This window comes from Pangasianodon hypophthalmus, chromosome 12 (genome assembly GCF_027358585.1).
Source record: "Pangasianodon hypophthalmus isolate fPanHyp1 chromosome 12, fPanHyp1.pri, whole genome shotgun sequence".
NCBI classification, from domain to species: Eukaryota; Metazoa; Chordata; class Actinopteri; order Siluriformes; family Pangasiidae; genus Pangasianodon; species Pangasianodon hypophthalmus.
Genome location: NC_069721.1, coordinates 16,817,409 through 16,839,522, shown reverse-complemented (window position 1 = coordinate 16,839,522; position 22,114 = coordinate 16,817,409). Strand labels below are relative to the sequence as shown.

The 22,114-nt window shown below is 38.8% G+C and overlaps 1 protein-coding gene across 2 annotated transcripts; it reads right to left on the bottom strand.

Moving 5' to 3' along the window:
• Window positions 1–113: 113 nt before the first annotated feature.
• On the bottom strand, window positions 114–22,014 carry nherf1a (NHERF family PDZ scaffold protein 1a). Of its 2 annotated transcripts, none has more exons than XM_026914791.3 (6): window positions 21,283–22,014; window positions 9,106–9,276; window positions 6,349–6,502; window positions 5,024–5,067; window positions 1,447–1,560; window positions 114–1,310 (listed from the first exon to the last, which is right to left on the bottom strand). In XM_026914791.3, exons 1-6 carry the CDS (start codon window positions 21,799–21,801, stop codon window positions 1,149–1,151), a joined length of 1,164 nt encoding a protein of 387 aa, XP_026770592.3. In that variant the 5' UTR covers window positions 21,802–22,014; the 3' UTR covers window positions 114–1,148. The 2 variants fall into 2 exon arrangements, with proteins under 2 accessions (XP_026770592.3, XP_026770591.3); XM_026914790.3 differs by having other exon boundaries at window positions 114–1,313; window positions 21,283–22,010.
• Between the last annotated feature and the right edge of the window lie 100 nt (window positions 22,015–22,114).

Here is a 22,114-nt window from a genome sequence, read left to right as displayed (position 1 = left end):
ATGACGTTTTTCTTATGACATGAATGCTGCATAAAGTTCAAACCTGGAGTCATTCAGCAAAATGTGCATTTAGTGTTGTAGAGCCAATCTACAAATGAGATTCAAGCAGACAATACATTTTCTTTTTTTATTTATTTATCCAGCTAAGTCTAGACTGAGCTTGCACCTAAAGTTGCTAAAGACAGTGGTTTTCTTCTTAGGAATGTTCATAAAAATCCTTTCATTTCTCTTCATTTCATTTCAACACACTAAAAATTCTGAACCAAACATAAATTGCAAACATAAAAAATTAAACAATGAGGCGATGACATTGTGCTTAAGAAAAAAAAAATCAAAGCTGTTTCATCAGAAGTACGATGTGCCATATTACTTTGCATGAATGCGATTATTATATCATTAAGACTCATTTACACAAACGATTTAAAAAACAGTGCTTTTCTTCCTTCAGTCAGATAGCTAATGTTCCATGTTAGTCAGAATGTACAGCTCCATTTTAGGGATTTATTCATAATCATTTATGATTTACAGCTCTAAAAAAAAAAAAAAAAAAAAAAAAAGGACTTTCTGAATAGATCACAGAGACGAAGCTTTCACACCACACAGCATTATAAACTGTCATTCTTTACAGTAATATTAAGGGATTAAAATTGCTCTGAACATTAACGGTTATTTCAGCAGGGCAGGTGCATGTACAGTATAATGAACAGTCAGTGATGCTAATACACACCTTTATGAACAATGTGAACAGGAAAAGAACTGTGCATTAATTAAATCTACACTGTACATAATAAAGTAATACCAAATCACAAATCTGATTTCTAGCATATTTCAATAAAATGTCTATAAAGATCAGTAAAAACACAAGTGACAAAATAACACTGGCTTTAAATGTTCATCTGAGGGGTGTGTATGTGTTTGAATGGATGAGACTAACAAATCGTGGAACTAAAAAAAAAAAAAAAAAAAAAAACATCCAGCAATTATTTCTAAAATGTGATTTCATGCCTTATTAATCCAGGAAAAGTTGTCTTTTTCCTGCATCCCTTCTGCTTTATAGCTGTCTATATAACTCAGAGCTGGCCTCATGAGCGAGACAGAAATGTGAAGGAAGTATAAAGAAGTGTGATAGTGGTGGAGAAAACTGCTGCTTAGAGATTGCTGAACACTTCACTCCTCTTGCTCCAGTCCATAGGTGGCGCTCTCTTGTTGGAGCGTTTCTGGTGCGCGCGCTCTTTAGCCTGCTGCAGGGAAATGTTCAGATCCAGCGATGAGACTGCATTTTCACTCGCGCTCTTCTCTACTGCCTTCTCCTGCTACACACGTCAGCGTTAACGTCACGTGATGGATAACGTAATGTAATGTTTCCATATCTAACAGTCAACATTTGCAAAACAAACAGTACACTGTGATGATAATGATAAGGTGCTGTGTGTTACTCAGACTGACCTGTGATGGGGGACTGCTGGCCATCTCGGCAGGGATAGATGCAGTAGAGGAAGCGTTGGATGGAGTAGGACTCGCTGACGCCGGCTTGGCTTCCTTTACTTCTTCCTCCTTCACCTGTACAATAGCAAAGTCAAAACATGTCTCATACTGACGATCACACCACTGAACACTGCTCGAGATTAACACCCGTAGTTATCATGTACACAACCATGTACACTATCACGTGATAATCAGTCAGTAGAACGTCTTTAAATTTCAGTTAAACCACACTGTTCAATTCTCAATTCTGATTGGTTAGAAAGTGTTGATTAAGTAAGGAATAAAACATACCAGAGCTTGCTGTTCTAAAAAATGTCATTGATTATTTCTTATACCAGCATGTGCCAAGGTGTTTTATTTCTCTTATACCACAGCAATTTGCCAATGGTTAGAATTTATCATTTATTAAAAAAACAGCAAGTCATACTTAAATGTTATCACTTACATAACACTTATGTCTTTTTTTCTCTCTCAAAGTTAACACAAAAAACACACTTATGTTACAATAAGTTACAAAGCACTGACACTGGAGACTCCTTCCATACATTTTAAATAAACATCTCCTAAAAGAAAGCTTCACCATATCAACAATTAGGGGCAGATGCATAACAATAGCGTACTAATATGAGCAATTAACATAAGCCTGTGATTTGCAGCTGCACTACTTTCAGAGCTGCTGTTGCAGAAAACGCATCCTTCTGACCAATCAGATTTGAGAATTCACCAGCGTTGTGGTATCATTTCCTATCACTTACATTATCATTTGTAAGATAACAACTCATTCACAGGGTGGCACAAGCCTAACAGATTATTTTGGTGCTGTTATTGCAGACATGGTGAATCTTTCTTTGAGGACAGCCTTAACTTGTTACGTGGACGTGTCACAACAGTAAAAGTAACTAGATACAGATAAAAGACATAAAAGTGTGTCATCATCCGCAAACTGCTGTGTAATAAAACACTTAAGGGAGTGCTTTTACTGAAAAATGATCTCAGGAGTGGTTAAATGCACGCCTTTTTGTGTTCTTTCCTCACTTATATCACAACCAAAGTGAACAGTGGTGAGGTCTCTACAACACCTCAGCTACAACCTCCTTCTCGTCTCTTCTTCTCCGTCCACTAGAGAGCAGCCTTGAGATTTATTTTACAGACTCAGTGCTCTGTTGCCTTTAAAATACACACCTATAACCAATTAACAACATAATACAAAGAGAAAAGGTACTAGTAGATATATATAGTGGAATACAGTTATAACACCTGCTCACAAAACATTCAGTATGTGAATATTACACAACCTTCCTGGGGGTGTGTTGTTTTAACCACAGTCTAGTGGTTTCTCTAACACGCTTCTACGGTCTTGACAGAACTGGGATGAAGGTGGGGGTTTTCAGAAAACTTTCTGAAAGCAAAACCAGGGCCTTCAGTAACATATACTGACTACTGTTCCTCATTTCAGTCTCATGAGTAAGTGTAATATGTAAAAGTAACAATTCCATCCTAACAATCTGTTTTTTTTTTCTTAATCTTGTTTTTGAGGAGTCCTTCTCTCATTAAAGAACTAATGAGTATGGTGTGAGATATGACAAAAATATGTTATGATAATTGAGGAGATTTTCATGATACACGCTATGTATCAGGATGTTTAGGTTTGCTAACAAAGTGCCATCATTCAGTAGTGCCACATTAAAAAAAAATAATAAACTTAAAAACTTAACAAAAAAAGGAGAACTAAAACAATTTGTACAAAAAGAGTCAGGGTTATAATGGTACAGATGCCTATCAGAATGTGTACTGAGTCATTATATATTGTGATTAAAGATATATCGTCAAATCCCGCAGTCCTGTTTTTGAGCACTATATCTCTCATTAAAAAGCTCCCAGACTAACATGCTCCAGCCTTTAGAGCTGCTCCACCCTGCAGGATGTGATCTCCTCTCTGTATCTAGGTTGGAAGGAAAAGGTCTATAACTCAGTTTGACTGACATTCCTACACAAGAACTTATCAGAGCAGGAGCTTCTTGTTTAAGAACTCTGTTTTCGCCTCATGTCTTCTTTTAACATATATATACATATACATACATATACTTATGAGGTGAATTAGGCAAGTCTGCACAAACACACACACACACCCACCACTGAGTGTCAGGGTGTTGATCCTGTTCCTCCACTAGTGCCTTATCTGCTGAAGAAGTCTACAGTAACTCAAACAAGCTGATATGCGACCATTAAAGTACATCAGTGACTGATTTACGGCAGTCGACAGCGAGTGTGATCCTTAATAGCAAAACCCCTTTAACTGTGTAACTGAACAAAGGGCTTGGCTTGGCTTAGTCAGGAAATTCGCCCCAAGACTTTGCCCTGAACATTTTTCTCTTTTTTTCTTTTTCTGTGCCCCACCCACCTCAGTTCACAGCACAGATATTAGAGCACAGGCCAGGGGTGTCAAAGCCCAGGCTACATCAGCACTTCTGTAAACATCTGAAGACCATAATCTAAAGTTATTAATTTCTTTCAAAATTATACTATCTATTCTACTGATTAAAACCAATAACCTAGATTCTGAAAGCAGAAAACAAATAGGAATTCTAGGGAAAAGAAGGGCTATTCAACTGTATGCCCTATTAGGTGATGATAATTATTATATTGATTAAAGTTTGTTTAAATATATAAGGGGTTGCAGAGACGAGTAAGATATTCACTAGTTGTCATTCTGGGGGCAACTAGTCAACTAGTCGGGGTGGAGGAAAAAAGATCTAACTGTAATATTTCAGACTACCCAACTCGCATTGCGCAAGACTATACTGTGAAAGGTGTTTTTATTTTTGTTTGCTTTTGTTTTAATGGAACATGAGGCAATGAAGGGATTCATTTTGATATCGCTTAGTCTACTGCATTCATCAGTTTTTGTTTTAACTATAGAAAAGATGACTAATCCACAACTTTTTATATTACTGGTTGACAAGTAAAAATCAACAGCAGGGCAACCCCTAACATATACTTGTTTTCCAAATATGGAAAATATATCATGTTAAGAAAGACATTTAAGAAGAACTCACATGGGTTTGTACACTACGAGCATACATGTCCTTAGTCTCCCATCTCTCCTATCACATTTCTTTTTTCAGCGTATTTTTGGTCTCTACACTGGATGATATTTTATGGTTTGGATTCAGTCACACTAAAAGCCAAGATGTGCTTCTGAATCTTTTTACATCTCTTTATATTTCCGGGTCTGCTGTGCATCATTTACAGCAGAAAGGTGTTGCTTATAACCGGCGTTTCAGCTCTGTGAGATGCGAGCGCACTCACACTGTACAGGTCTGGTGTGAATTCTAGATATCTCTGGTTTAGCAGGAAAATGTCAAGCAACCGTTTCAATATTATTTTTTGCAAGTTCATGTGGGCCGAATGACACGAAACAGACATGCAGGCACGAGTTAGACAGAATCACTGCCATTCACCTTTCAACTACTACATCGTTTGAACATAATTTAAAAAGCCGATTTAAAAATCTGACAAAAAGAAAGAACATTGTTACCTTTTCATCAGTGTCGCTGCTGGCAGCAGGTTCAGGAAGAGGGCCTAAGAACAAACAGGAGTAAGGTTAGCCAGTAAGATTCCTGCCCAGTCACTACTTCCTGTCTATATACATGTACACAACACGGTGAACACATGCTGCATGGATTCATAAAAATTGTCCTAATTTGCAAATGCAAATTCAAGTTGGAATGTGAGAAAATTGTGTTTGACTGACATCCTTACAATCAGGGTGTCCTTAAGTTAAATGAAATACTTAAGAGTTTAGCCACCACAAATGTAACTTAAGACCAAATTAGCTGTGATGATATACCAAATATGAAAAAGACTTTTTTTTAAAAAAAAAAAAAAAAAAAAAAAAAAAGGTTTTTGAATTGATTTTTTCATCATATTTTGCATCTATGTGGTGTATTTTTAACCAGTTTTACAATTTTGGTGAATTTACATTTCAGCAAATCGACTCATCTCTAACAGCAGGTAGCTAACATTAGCCTCAGTTTAATGTGTGCTGTGCAAAAGGTCCTCTATTCTCCAATGTATGTGTGAGACGTGATGCTAAGTGTTTTCAAACGATTTTAATCACATAAGAAAACATAAAATCAAATGCACAAAGTTTAAGAACAGCCTAAACATTCTAAGATGTAATAGTCCATTTGAATATGACAATGTAATATTTATGAATGCCTTTAATCCATAAAATATCAAGGTGATTCATTTTGTCCTATGACCATGAGGTAACGTGGTCAATAGTAAAGGACAGAGCGTCTGTGGATAAATGAGTGACTTCTTCCAAGTTAAACATTCAAAGTCTGTATGACAATGTGGAACAGACAACTATTAACCAACAGGTCAATAAGCAAAGTCCAAAGTTATGAACGTGGCATATTAACAGCTGATCACATGTAGCTGAAAATGGAGAAAACCTACTAAAGCGCTTTTATCATCTCCATCTGCCATTAAACATATTTAGGGCTTGAGCCCACGCTGTTGCTATGGCCACAGTTTCCAAGACTACCTGCTGAAAAACGTTGTTGACTTTGACTAATACTCTCATGTCAAGATAGAGGCTGGGAGTTAATGTTTAAACAGCAGCATGCTCACACTGTGTGTGTGTGTGTGTGTGTGTGTGTGTGTGTGTGTGTGAGAGAGAGAGAAATGTCAGCCTGTGAGCACTTTAAAGCTTAAGGTCCAGTGGCTGAAAATATGCACATGTGCAAAAACTTCTGGAATCACATGCCAAAATGAAAGCTCATGCTGTGCATGGTGTATGAAGCTTATATATATTTACTGCCAGGAAAGAGTCTGTAGGGCTTTATTGCTGTTTACCTGTGAGGTGCTCCTCAGTGGGAAGAACCTGGCAGCTGCTGAAGAAAGCTTCCGTGTCTGGATCCACCACCAGCAGCCGCAGCTCATCTCCTCCTGCCTTGATGGCAGCCACCACCTCCGAGTGCTGCAAGCCTTGAACAGGCAAGCCATTCACCTGAAACACAAAACACAGAGACGGAAGAGTCAGGATGAGCTGATAGAGATATGGAGGCACAACTACGGAAGAGAAAAGATGAATAAAGTTGCATAAATGGGTTGAATCGGAGGAAAAACAAATAGAGGCTATACTGCCTTGTGTGGAGAATGTGATGGGAGAAATAATCAGTTCCCTCTTGCACAGAATAATCAGACTTAAGGCATTGAATAAATGTTTTCTTTTATTAAAAATGTCAAATGAAAAAATACATTAAGCCTAGCTTTGTTCATTTTTTCTTTTTAAATTGTATTTAAGAAGCAGCCTGGGTCATTAAAAATGTAGGGTATGCAAGTAAAAAATGAAGATGCATCAGGAATTTTCATAAATCGCACCCTGAACACAAATCAGGTTTAATGATGAGGTCTACACAGAGTCACTCAGAGAGGGTTGAGGGGCTTGACGAGAAGCAGCACGGTGTTTTGCTCGGCGCTGTGGATATGGAGGCAGCAGAGAGCGCTGTGTGAGAGGAGACACCTGAGGAAACACTGTGGTTCTGTCTCAGTGCTGAGGAATGTGTATGTGGGAGAGTGAGGGCAGAGGAGTGGGCTCTCTGGAATGCCGATCCCAGCCTCCCATTTCCCAGGCTATTAAAGAACGGCAAGCAAACAACAGCCAGCGGCCTTCACATGGGATATTCTGTACCCACACACACACACACACACACACACACACACACACACACACACTCTCATACAAGGATACAGTATCAATATTCATGAAGTTGAAAATGTGCTGACATTGCATTTCCAGTGCAGGCTGAAAATCTTCACTAACTGAATCTTTCGCTGTTTGATAAATATGAAATGGAAAAATATCTGAATATCTAGTGAGAACAGAATTTCAGTTCATCTTGTTTAAGACATATAATTTGACAAAATAGTATCATCAGTTATATATCCATAAGTGACTAAATGCAGGTCTTAGTAGCAGACTCAGACATGTTGACTCTGTGTACGGTTTCATTTTCTAGGTCAGGAAAACCTCAAGATTTAGCATTTTTCTTGACATTTCCATATCCTAGTACTCTCGGCACATTGGACTGGAGTGGCAGTGGTGGAAAAACGCGATTTCGAGGGTGTGAAAGCTTTTTTTCCTTCAACTATTGCCAACACTCAAATTACTATTCCGTCTTAGCAGCGCAGAGAAGGGCCTTTAAGATGGAAATCCCTTCCGTAACAGGATGTAGAGAAGCCTGACACTACAGAGAGGAGTAGGAATTCATCAAACAGCTTAACAAATAAACTATTCAATGTCTTTAGTTAAACAGGCTGAACTATTATTCAGGCCAACATGACAACCCATTTCATTTAGAGAAAAGAGCTAGACTGGAGTGATCAGGAGGGGGGGAGCAGAGGATCAGTTAGAGATGCACACATTAGGAGTAGGGCACAAATCCAGAGCCGGGCCATGTGCCAGATGGCTACAGGCTCTTACAATCCCCAGGTCACTGACCACTGGCATGAAGAACTGGAAAAACACAACCGAGGATTGCGACTATGTTACCTTACAGTGTAACCAGATAAGCTACATTACAAACTTTAGGTCATTACAAGCAAAATACAAATCATCCAGGCAAGACAGTGGCATTTAAGATATCAGAAATTGCATACTGAAAATACAGCTGCTCACTGTCTTGCTTAATCCCTACGCCAGATTTATGGCTCTGAGAAACTATTCAGAAACATAAAAACCTTAACGTCACCTCAAACCTGCTCTGTTTCTACTTCAAATTTATCAGCTGCTAGTATAATATAATAAAACACCTCCATCCCATCCCCATCGTAAGTAAAGTAACATAAAACAAGCCCGTACTTGCATTTTGCATCCTAACAGACTCCTATATTTTAGGACATAGTAACACTTACCTGTCACATGTTAAACCTGAAATCTAGAAAAACACTGTATTAACACATTTTCACCAGTCTGAGAAGTTTAGAGCCACATTTTCACCGGTCTGAGAAGTTCAGTTAATTTCTCAAACGTATTTAAAGAAACGTTTCAGATGAATTTCAGTGTGTAAAAAGAGACAGATATCTTATGTGGTTATATCTAACAGCATGGTATGCAGTGGGCTTTCCGTCTCTGCCTAGACACCTTAGTGCCATTTTAAAGTTTTTAAGTGGATTATTTAGGGCCTGGTTTCTTCATGCTAACATTCTTCATGATAACAAAAGCAGTGCAATCTGACCCCTGCCGAGTCCTGCTCTAATCCCTTTACTCCCAGAGAGTCTGCAATTACACTGACCACTCCTGCTCTGAGGCACAATGGGATTAATTTACAAACACTTCTGTAGTACTTCAGTGGCAATACAGAAAGCAGAGCCTTTACTGTTTAATGTGGCATAAACGTAAGGTTATGATAAAGCTTAAAATTGCTACTCTCATGTTCCACCAGGAAAATTTCACCTTACTTCTCACCGAACACGGGTGGCTATACTGCTATACTATATCACAAGTTGCTTTTTTTAGCCAGAGTGTGACAGGATAGTGTGTTTAGAGTCCAGAAAGGTTTGCGCTCCTGTGTGTTACATAGCTGTTGGGAGGGGTTGGGAGTATTGTACCTGCACTACTTTATCTTGGGGTCGAAGTCCAGATTTCTCAGCTGGGGAGTCCTCGTCCACCGCCCTGATATACTGGCCTGATTTGGACTTCTCACTGTGCAGGTTGAAGCCGTAACCTGTGGCTCCCTTCTTCATGAGGCAGAGACGAGGGCGAAGCTCATTCTTCGATTCCTACACGTGAGAAAAATGCATTTTCAGTTATAACCAAAGACTGATCAATGACCATGAACCATGTTTATGATACAATGGAAAACCAGAGACCATGTACAGTTGTACACTAAACTATGACAATATGAGAAATGGGTGACATTTGATTGAAGGTTACACAACACAGAAAAAAAAAAAAAAGGCAGCACTCAGTAAAAGATCAAATAATTTAAAAGTATGAAGCATGATATACCGTATTATTTACATAAACACAACACTTAAGCTGACAGAGATACACTTTCATCATAAATTTGTCTAAGCTTTTAAAAGGTGGTTACAAAGAAGAACAAATTAGCCAAAGAAGAACAAGTTAGACGAAGCAGTACAATACAATAAACAACAACAGGCACAGCTTGTATACTAAAAATACCACTGCTCTATTTCTCCACTATTAAACTGAATCGAATATAATGTATAAAATATGCAAAGATATGTTATACCATTGAAAAAGATCGGATTTTATCAGCGCGACCTCTGCCCGTGCGTTCCGCTTGAGTGTGGACTAATGAATCTGCCTCGTCATTTATACTTCCTTTTTCAATGCAGTGGATGATATATGAGCCACATTTTACCCAGCCCAGGGAAAGTGTAACAAAAAATGCTACCCTCAGGAGAGAAAAGAAAGACCATTCTCTCCTGACCATCCATATTTCCATGTTTATATCTGTGATCATGAAATCAGGGAAATAAGAACATATTCAACTTATATTGATATTGTTATTGATAATGTCTCAAAACCTTTAGTTCTAGGTTTGCATGTTCCTTAAAATTTTTATTTTAAAATTTGTCATACAGCTACAAAATATGTGCTTACATCTCTCCTAGGAAGTAAATTATCCTGCTAATCATTCATACATGGCACTGAGAAGTGAAAAAAGGAATCAGTAGAGGAAAACTGAAACTCTAGCATTCTCTTAACTTAATAAGGAGATTAGCAGCATCACACAACAGTATTAGTTAGCCAGATAACTGCAAAACAAAATTAGAAAGAAAAAGTCCCACGATAAATTTAAGTTAATGTAGCTAACTAGCTATCATTTGCAAATATCTCCAAAGGTAAACATCTAATTATTATTATAGAATATTCTTAACCAAGGTTATCTAGCCAACATTAGATAATATCCCCTAACAAAGCTCGTTAGCTAATATTTGGGGAACAAATCCCCATGCTTGAGTGCAATTAGCCAGCAGTCTGAGTGTGTTTGTTCATTTGTTTGTTTGTTTGTTCATCAGGTTGATGCTAGGCACTTATAGCATGATAAAAAAAAAAAAAGTTTTGGGGTGTAGTTACCATATTGTGATTTTTAGCATAGACGCTTTCACGTGAACAGTGATGGTCATGGATATTCAAAGAGCAAAAAAAACTCTAATCTCTGAAAGACTCATGAGGCTCCTAGAACAAAGCTGTGCCTACACAGTGTACAGCCCTTATCAGGACAATACAGTACATCTGGTCCAAAAAGCTCCCTTCCCTGGATAGCAGATAGTCAACTAGGCTGAAATGTGTGCAAGTGTGCACACAGCAAAACAAGGTTAGCGTAGGTGGTGGTGTTTAGGCTTAAACAAGATTACTAATCTCCCGTGTCCTGCAGCGGATCTCCGTGTACCTGCTTCAGGAAGAGCACGGGAAAAATTCGGCCTCTATCACATGAGCATAAATAGTCAAATGAAGTTCTGACCAACTGCTCTCAGTTCAAATGAAACTAGATGTGGCTGCTCAGGAAACTATGCAAGCTTTTTTTAAAGGATGTGCAGGAAGTGAGAGGCCACTTTGCAGACTACCGTTCAGCACAGCTAATCTAGGCCATATGTCGCATTAAGAGCATTAGATCCTTACTGATCAGGATCTGGGTGCTCAGAGCAAGCCACCGCATGTAGCTTATACCACTGTGGCATTTCATTACCTGACATAATTGAACGTGCAAGTTAAAGAAGCTGTTCTGGGAAATGCCTCTGAACATGTTTTACGTAATATATTATAGTGTTTGTTACACAAAAGTCTCTTGAAATCAGTTTAAGGTGCAACAAAGGTAAACTTCCTTGAAATGAACATAAGTGACAAACCAGAGAAACGGCTTCACAGTGAGAGTGTAAATAAAAATATTAAATGTAAAGGTACACCTAGGCCTGCGACCATTATGAAATACTGGTTGACATTTGTGATACATATAATTGTGTGTACTATAATAGAAATTAATCTTTTCTGTGGAGTTTATGACAGCATGGTGGCGTGGCACAGCACATTCCACTCCATGCGAGTTTCCTCCTGGTTGTCCGGTTTCCATCCACCTCCCAAAAACATGCTGGAAAATGGATTGGTTAAAATTACCCCGACGTACGTGTGTGTGTGTGTGTGTGTGTGTGTGTGTGTGTGTATGTGTGTGAGAGAGAGTGTGTGTGTGTGCGTGTGTGTGGGCCCTGCCCTGATGTCACATCCAGGGTGTGTTCCTGCCTTATGCCCAGTTTTCCTGGGATTGGCTCCAATTCCACTGTGACCCTGACCAGGATAAAGCGGTTACTAAAAAAAGGAATGAATAAATGTTGAGTTCATGACACGTTTATAATAGAAGTATGCAAGTACTGCAATACACTGAAACAGCCAATGAACATTTAAATCTGTCTTCTCTCTCTTTTGCTTTTCAAACGAAATACACAATAGGGCAAATATTCAGACATTTCTGTTTGTTATTTAATATACTTTCATGTGCATATACCCACTTCACACAATGTCTTTTGACTTTGTACTTAGAAATATGAAGGAAAAAAAAAAAAAAAAAAAAAGAGTATGTATTCCTAAGCATACACAAGGATATGTTTAAAAAAGGAAACTGATAAGAAAAAGTATTCAGATACTATGTTTAAAATATAAATGTAAAGATTACATAAAAAATAAATCAAGCTCTAAATAATGTAAATAATATATGCTGCAAAAAAAAAATAAATAAAAAATTCTCGTGCACCTGGTGTCATTATAAAAAAAAATGTTGCGATTGGTTGGGAAGATTTAACACAACAAGCAGCAATCATGGTGAAGGTGAAGAAACTTGTTTAATAATGTCTGAAAACTTTAGTAACACTTGAATGGAAACAGCTACAGCACAATAGCAAAGATCTTAAACATCCCTGTCAGTGTGACACATTCGACAAAATGCAGGTGGAAAAAACCACAACTAATTGTCCCAGTACAGGTGCACCATGTAAGATTTCACAACACGCTCTCAGACTAATAATAAAGAAGGTGAGAAAGAAGCCAACAGTCACTGAAAAAGAGTTGCAGGAGGACCTTAAAGCAGCAGGAACGACAGTTACACAGAGAACGATAAGCAATGAACTGCGCTGCAATCATCATCTCTGTTCCTGTATCTCGCACAAAACTCCTCTGCTAAAACAGAAGCACAGAGATCTCCAGATTCAGACCAGATCTCTTTTGGAACAATCAACAAAACAAAAATACAACTCTTTTTAAATTCAGCTTGTTACATTTGGAGAAAGAAGGGTAGCCAATCTCCTTTATTTATGGAGAATTTTGAGATTGCAGTTTCATCAGCAGGACCTTCATAACCTTGGGGATTGAAGACAGTTTGCCCAGAGGAATGGGCCAAATTCAACCACAATGCTGCAGAAACCTAATTATTTCTTACTGCAGATGTGCTGAAGCTGTACAACAACCGCTTTACAACAGAGTACTAATGTTGGTAAATTTGTGGTATCTAAATATGTTTTTCCCTATAAGCATACCCTTGTTTATGCTTCTGAATACACACTTTTCTGTTCATATTTATAAGTACGAAGTCAAAAGACATGAAATGGACAATAAAGAATATTCCGCAGCAAAAAGCAATACACATAAGTAATGTACTATTCTGTATTAAAGTGCAAATCTTGTCCACTAAGTTACAAGTCCACTAAGTAATTCTGTTTCATGAAAAAACAGTTAAAAACAGGCCTAAGCAGAGCCAAGACTAAGAAAATGATTCAAATATGATGCAGTGATTTTGTTCCATCAATCTAACTATTAATCAAGATCTCTTCAATGTAATTGTGACGTGCCTACGCAGACCAAGGCTGCTGACACTCCCAAAGATGACGTCCATTCACTGTCAGGAGAGGACCACTGATACCACTGTTACCATGATAAAAGGTAACATAAGGGTGATAGGTGATAAGATACTCCATACTCCTAGATAAAGTCTCAAGTGCTTATCATTGGTGCTTGCTAATGATGTGCAATAAGCAACAACTTGCTTCACTGAAGGACAAGTGAGCACAGAAAATGTAACTTGGTTTAATGGCATGTACTGATTACATGTCAGTTATACTTGATTGATTGTGGTTGTATGAAAATAAAGCAGCTTTCATCAAAAATGTTCAGTTTATATTGGCTGTAAAAAAAAAAAAAAAAAGTAAAAAGAGACTCGATGTAGAAATGAACTGTTCAGTGAGACACAGTGCACTGTTATTACCCAGATGCTAAACAAAAGCCACAGATATTGTGGGTTTTGAAAGTGGCGTTTGTCCTGGTGGGGTGGGTCACTGAAGTGTCATTTCCGTTTTGACATGTTTTTGGTTTTGAGGAACTGCCCACACTTCCCTGAATACACTGTTACCCCTGTTTTACTGACACAACTTAATGAGTATCAGACTAGAAAAAGGAAAAAGAGCAGGAAAGCATTCAATCCCAGACATTTTATTTGTAAAGATAAATTGAATCATTTGAAAGACACTTCTATCTACTGATATACAAATGACGTGGAATTCAAGCCCAATACACAGCTTGACTTAATTTTAATTGTGCGTCTTGCTGTCTAACCCCACAACCTTCCTGTTACTAACACAGTACCTTAACTCAACAATGTCTGTTACTGATAAGATAAACAAAATTCTTATTCATACAATACACAGAATTGTACAGCCTGTATAGTCTCATGTTGACCTTTTACATCCTGTAGGCCATGTTACTCCAGTGCACATGAGAAGAGGGCTGGGTTATAATGGGCTTTAGAAACAGGGCCATTGTCTCTCCCGAGCCTATGATCCTGCTGTGGAAGTTTCACAATGAAAAGGCGTGCCGCTTTAAAAGATTCCCTCTGTGGGGTTCAAGCCAAGTTAACCTGAAAGAATAACCATTATCCAGAGCAAATAAAAGCAACAACAGGCAAGAAGAACTGGGGAAATCTTTCTGGGGAAGATATAATGAATTAGTTTTTAGTCTTCAGATCAGTGCCATGTAAACTTTAATCTAACAGCATACTAATATACATCACAGTGGCGTGTCACCTAGATCCAGTTAAAATGAGGATTTTTGTGAAAAAACTACAGTAAACACCCTTGTTGCAATAGTTTCCATCTATAACTGTTTGTCCTTTTCCAGAAGCCGATGGCAGTGAAGGACGCCATTCCAGCTGAGAACCAGTCGAACCGCTGCTCTGGTGTGTGACTAAACACTTTCAACATTCTACTGAATTTCAAATGAGCTTGCAACAGATAACATACCTAAATACTTCACACAAACTCTAGCCATGAGCTCACTCATCTATAACTTGTTCCCATACCTGGTCCTGGAGAACCCCCTGTCCTGCACACTTTATTGTTTCCCCTGCACTAACACACCCACTTCAACTCAAGCAAGGCAGTTAAATAGTTAATTAATTAGTTTAAGTCAAGTGATTTGGCACAGGGAAGAGAGTAATATATGTAATCCTGGCTCCTTGGTAGAGCAAAAAAATAAATAAGAAAAAAGTGCTCGCACTGCAATTGGGAGATCGCAGGCTTGAATCCTGATGATGCCACTGGTGGAGTCAAGTGAACAAAATTAGTCATGCTCTGGGCAGGAGGGGTAACATACTCCCTGTGCCCCGTGAATCACAGCAACACTGGCCATTCATATACATCCGTGAGCTCAGGTATGCGGAAGAGGGCAGGGTTTGGTAGCCTGTGACCACTGACCGTGCCATAGTTACATGAATTTATTTAGCAAACACTTAAAGGCAGATTCCAATCCATTTAATGTTAACTATATAATATTTCCTAATGTTACTTGTTAACTATGGTGCATGTCTCGCCTAGATGTTTTTCATAAGGATTCCCTGAAATGAAAGTTTCGGTCACGAGATTGAATGAAAAATGACTGTTGGTAACACAAGGCATCACACGACTGCTTCAGCATTTTGTCAAGTGCTACCATGATTCAGAAACACGATGGCCTCCTTTAAAAAGTTATACATGTTTTTGCACAAATTCATATTAGCATAATCAAGTGAAGTACTGTGCTGCTAATATGCATATTCATTTAGCCTGTTCAGCATATTAAAAAAGCGTGGAGAAACCAGATCATCGACTGATCACTGCTCTCTGTCACCTTATGAACATCTTCATAGCAAAGGTTAATGACTTTATAGCTCACTCATAGCACTCGTGATCTTTCCTGTGGTTTGCTTCAATTGGTAGCTTATGTAAGAAGACTGAAAATGGGGTGGAGGCAATGAAGTAGATTTTCATGTCTCACTGTCTCAATTTTCCTCTAAAAGCAGGAAAACACCAACACACTCTAAGCACATCCTTTTGTAATACAGGCACAACGATTGTAGATTCAAAGGAGAATTTGACAGCTTATAGGTTACATGAGACTGTTCTATGACAAAAAATAACCATCAGAGGCCTGGGACTGAAGTAACGATACACGCCAAGTTTTATTTAAAAAAAGAAAACGAAAAAAAAAAAAAAACACACCAGTGACGCCCTGCTTCTTTCTCTGCTTATTTCTGTCTTTGAAAACAAACACTTCACTGGCAGGAAAACACTAACCATGTATTGCAGGAAGTGGTTTTTTCAAAATGTGCTTTTGTCTCTCCCTCCCTCCCACCTAGGCGAGACTTCAGCAGCTGTTGCACACGCAAATTGACTCGTTTTAAAATTTACAATTGGTTGTCAGCAATAAGCACTTCAACCTAGTGCATGCAGGTGACCACAGGGTGCTGTGAAGAGCATCAGCACGCACATGTACACAGGTGCACACACGCGCGCGCACACACACACACACACACACACACACACACACACACACACACACACACAGCACTATGGCAAAAGGTTTCACAACACCCTTTTTTAATCAAAATTGAACAACCTTGTTCCATGATATCAGCATTGGTAATGCTTACTAATAATGGATTTCGGTTTGTCAGATAGCTAAATCTTAAAGTCGACTAACAGCACTTACATGGATACGACCATGCTACTCAAAAGATTATAAGATAATGTCATTTCTGTAGCTCCTTTCAGGTGATTAGTGGTTTGCTAACTTCTTTCCACACATCATAAGACTGCTGAAAGGAGGCACTCTCTACAACACCCTTTATATCTACATGATAAGGAAACGTCAGAGGAATTGTACTAACATTATAACAAGCACCACCTCTTCTAATCAGGCTATATCAGTCTACAAAGCATCATGACTTAAACGATTACAACAGAGGGGAGTTTCCACGACGGTAACTTAGTCATTCAGGTTCTGTAATGGCTCACACAACACATTCGACTCATTCTCCTTTCATATTCTGCAACACAAACCCACTTATTTTACAAACTAAAGTAAGACAACAGTTGTAGCAGAAGATGCCTAAATGCTTCAGTGATATAAAAAGCACAACTTGAGAGACATATTCTAAAAATGTGTGTTTTTGTATTATTACATTATTCCAGACTGGTTATATTGTTCTGTGAATCAGTCCAGAAAAATGGCCGGACAATACTGAACTGTGTGTGTGTGAGTTCCACACCAAAAACTCATCTCAGTTTGCAAATAGCACCCCACTGAGCTTGGCTTTAAACAAAGGGGGCTCAGTGTGAGTTAAATGGACAGCCACTCTGAGGATGGGCCATTCACTGGCTTCACTTCTGAATGATCCCAGAAAAAAAAAAAAAAAAAAAAGCATAAAATGTAAGAGTTTGAGAGAAAACCAACAACAAAGGAGTCATTCATGAATGACGAGGACTTCAAAAACACTTCGGTAATTGCTTGGATGAAATGTGCATATGCGATGCTACAGATGGATAAAACTCTCACTTGTGTAGTACTATCCTAGTTTTAACTTTCAGAGAGTGAAATGAAGGGTTGTTCATTTCAAGGAGTGATAATTTGCTTTGTTTACTCACATTAAATAATTATTTGCTAGCTAATGGCTGTGTACTTTATAATCAAATTATACTCCTGGGCCACCACTGTACTGTCTCTTGCGTTCAGCATTAACCGTGTCTCTGTATAAATTATGTTTAAACACCAAATGAAAACTTTTCTTTTTGAAATATCAACAAGAAGCATGATTTCTATTCTTTCTCTGGTTGTTGAACCTATTCGTCCCCCAGGGAGCTACATGATTATGAAATCTGCTTGGCCTGGAACCAATAATTTGTCTATCCTTGGTAAGAAAGTACAATATGTGCTTTTCATATGAGCCAAGAGACTATTCTGTTCTGCCTTCGTTTATCTCTACTGTACTCCTTTCGTTAAACTTTAGTGTAACACCTTCCATAAAAAGTGCAATGTTTTGTGCAATCACTGTTGCACATCGGGCTTACCTAGCATCTTCTGCAATTACCTGAGCGTGTGACGCTGAAACTACGGCTCTAAGGTTAAAGATTCTCTTCTAGTCAGAACAAGAGCAATACAGAAATATCTAAACTGTTCTGTAAAAGAGTAACCAGTGCTGCTCATTAAATCCTGCAGAGCTGGCACTCACTACTGCAGTGTTGGCACCTTGAATCTTGAAAAAGCTTTAATGCAGTCGTTTTGGTTAAATGCCCTTACAGTGGTTGTAAAATGTACTTTAAAATATCAGCATTCAGAGATGATTCTATTTGGGGACAAGAAATTATAAATCCAACATGAAATTAAATGAAAAACTTAAGCACTATGTGTGCATTTGGGATGTTTTTTATTGCCCCATTGTCTCTTTATAGTCAGTGCAATCAACACTGAAATTATCTAAATTGTAGAAAATGTTATACGAGTTGGAAGTGTGTCATTTTCTGCAGCTGTGCACTGTTATTATCTGATGTATCTGAAATATCCTGGAATGTCAATTCTGTGATATTTCGTGTGCCATGTTGTCTGCTGCAACAATAAAAAGGTACCTATTTACCTACACAGCTAATGGCTTCCACAAAGCCTAATTGGCTTTGTGTCCAGCACTGGAACAAAAATATAGAGTATGTCATAAAATCTTGAACAGCATGGCCTCAACATAATGTTAAGGCGATATGATTTATTCCACTCTTGCTTGAGTAACCTAACTTTCTTGTGATGCTGTTGCCAATAAGACGTCAACTTAAAAAGGGTTTTGTGTCAGCCCTCGAGGTTCTGAATCGAAAGGAATTCCAGCTAATCCTTCAGAAATGTGAGGGCACACTTAAACGGAAAGCATTGTGGATTCCGACACCAGGGAAAAATCAGTGGGAAAGTCGTATCTGCAGCACTTTCCACTCTCATTGCACAAGCTGTGCAAATTCTTCGACCTTGTACCACCAAATACCAGCCAGCATTATGTTCTTTAAAAACCTTGGGGATGACACACATCTTATCATACTGAAGATTCTTTATGGAAGGGCCCAAGGGTGAAATGATCAGCTTTATCTCTGTAATGCCTGATAAGCATTCTGCCTGTATCTTGTCATCCTGTCGTACACTACCAGCTGAGACTGAATATAATTTTATATTTCCTGAATGCTCAATTCTGATCGGTCAGAAGGTGTTGATTTATTTTCTATAACAGCAGCTCAGACAGTATTTCCAAGGTTTATATTAGAGCACACATTCTAATATGTTTCTTATAGCCATACACAGTAAGTAATCTTACAGTAATCTTACACAGGGACCTGTATAGTGGACATTCCACATGAATGGATCAAAACTGTGTATAAGCGTTTATATGCTGAGGTTTTCTGGGAGGAGCCATATGTTTAACATTTTTGGAAGGAGTCTCCAGTTTCAATGGAGGTAAAGCTTTAAATTTTCAGACATGGGAGAGTCTCTAGCAAAGAGGACAACACGACAAGCTGCATTTTTTGTGTCTTATTCACTTCAAAAGAGAGAACAGAAAGAGGGTGATGAGGGAACGACTGTTTACAGTCATTACAGGAACTAACCTGTTTTGTGTATGTTCCACAAGATTAAAGGTAACTATAAATGGATAAAAAGTATGACACTTTATTCTTTAATTTATTTTTAAAAAATGTCAGCATTGACAAATTGCTGTGGGATAAGAGGAATAATACCACACTATGGGACATGCTGTTATTGCAAAATAACTTTTAACAGCACACACCATCTTGTTTTATTCCATAATTATTGACTTAAAGGCATTTGGAAAAAGACTAATGTAAATAGTGAAGTCCCACGTATAAATTTATTTCTGAATAGATATAAATATGAATGAAATATATTATTGATAAATACATTTTTCTAAGTAAATTTCTTTTAGAACTCAGCAGAAGCAGTGAAGCGCTCTGTCTATTTGGGGATTTCAAGAAAAGCCTCCTGAGTGAAGCTACTCATGAAGCTGGATTGCCAGGAATGTGCAAAGCATTAGTTACACTGTAGATTTGTGTTAGATTTATTTAACACTTTTCTTTCTCACTGCGTCATTCCATATGCATGATTTCATTGTGTTAAATGTCTTTGTATTATTCTACAACAACAGAAAATAGTAAAAATGAGGAAAACCCTTCTAAGAACAGGTGTCTCCAAATGTTTGACTGGTAGTATACATAGCTCTTACATAGGAGGAGAAAAAAAAAAAAAGGCTCGAGACATTATTTTGCTGTTTTGTGGCTTGTGAGTCGCACACATGTACCCATATTGTTCATTTACCGAGTCGCTCTTGCTAAACAACCATGAGACACCAGAAATGTAATTCTGGCTATCCAACGAGCCAAACATGCGTCAGACCCTGAGTTAAAAATAAAAAAGCCGCATGATCTCACATAGTCTTCACAGTGAGGCGTGCCGCTTTCACTGAACCCCTGAGTCACACACTTTTGTATCTATTATGGTGGCGAAGTGTGTTAAAACACAGTTTACACACCCTTATTACTTATATCCATTCAGCAGGAAGCTGCTAAAAGCACTGTTCCTTTCACCATGTTTTAATTGATCCATCCTTCACGTCAAACAGACTTTGGACATCGCCTTTGGATTGTTGTAGCTTTTGTGCACCTACTGGAAACACTGTTTTGTTAAAAAAATGGCAGAACAACAAAACAATAACAATAATAATAATAATACTAATAACAATAATAATAATAATAATAATAATAATAATAATAACATAAATAAATAAATAAAATCCAGCTTAATATTTAATTATGCCATAACACTAATTAGGCTATTAGTAGACTGGCTGTAAAGGCACAACGACATGATGAGAAGATGTTGATATCATATAGATATTGTAATATATTAATGTCACGATAAACGTTTCTGAGTATCATGGGTATCATCAGGCGTCAGGGCTTTTGTCACGAGTTTTATATAGCTTTTATATCACAATATTTATTCCTGTGTATCTATATTTCTAGCGTCCCTCAGGAAGTCTCCTGTCATTAAAAAAAAATCCCTTTTTTATACACAGTTCAATGCTGTGTATACACAGATCAGTGTATTTGCATAATATCTGATTGGTGTGAAATTTATAAAGGTCAACATAAGGACTTCAGTATGTTGCTCTATAAATCTGTCAGAATGACCTTCCATAATAAGTGAACCAGTCAGCATGAGAGGGTGTACTGCACAGGACTGAGAGGAAACTTGTCTGAAGTGTGATTTGAGGTCAGAGCTGTAGTGGGGTTTCAGGGAGGCACAAGACTGAAAGCTGCTATTAATTAAGATGCCACTCGTGTGTTCACGGCCTGAAGCAGAAGAGTAAATAGAGGAAAGAAGAGATTTATTAAAGCACTTATCTGATCTAACTGTACCTTGGAGCTGAGGCTGAGTGTGTCGAGGTCCATGTCTCCGTTAGCGGCAGCAACAGGGACAGAGGCAGGGACAGAGGCAGGGACAGGGACAGGATCAGGATCAGGGACAGGGACAGGGCTGGACTCCGAGGCGGTGGAGGTGCCGTTCCTCTCCCGGGCGGCGGTGTCCGGCTGCTCTCCCGGTGTCGGCACTCCGTCACTGACGAACTCCTTCCTGCATGGCAGGTTGTGTTTTCTGAGATACTCAGCCGTCTCGTGGTCCACGACGATAAGCTCCAGCGGGCCCGCTACAGCTCGTATCCGGGACACGACCTGCTGGTGGCTCTCTCCCTCCACACTCTCACCGTTAACGAACGTCAGTCTGTCCCCGGCCCTCAGACCAGACAGCTCGGCCGGGGAGCCGGGCTCCACCAGGCGGATGAACTGACCCGCTTTGTTCTTCTCGCCGTGCAGGTGGAAGCCATAGCCGTCGCTGCCCTTCTCTAACACACACAGTCGGGGCCTCAGCTCGCCTGACATCGCCCTCAACTACAACTGACACACAGGGACGCGCACAAACACAGATTTACACGAGGATTAAAGTGAAAGGAAGCCGACAGGGCGCTCAGAGAAAGTTAAAAACTCTTCACTTCCCAGGGAAACCTGTGGAGAAAAGTTCCCATGTAGTCAGTAGTCGGGTGAAGGATGATGTGCGACACTTCCCCCAACTTCTTCAACTTAAGAAGACTTCAGCACTCCTGAGGTGTCTTGACGCGGCTTTGCTTAAAAGCGACGTGACGTAAGTATGACTGACAGGAAAACCGACCAATCAAAGCTCGCATACTACTCTACT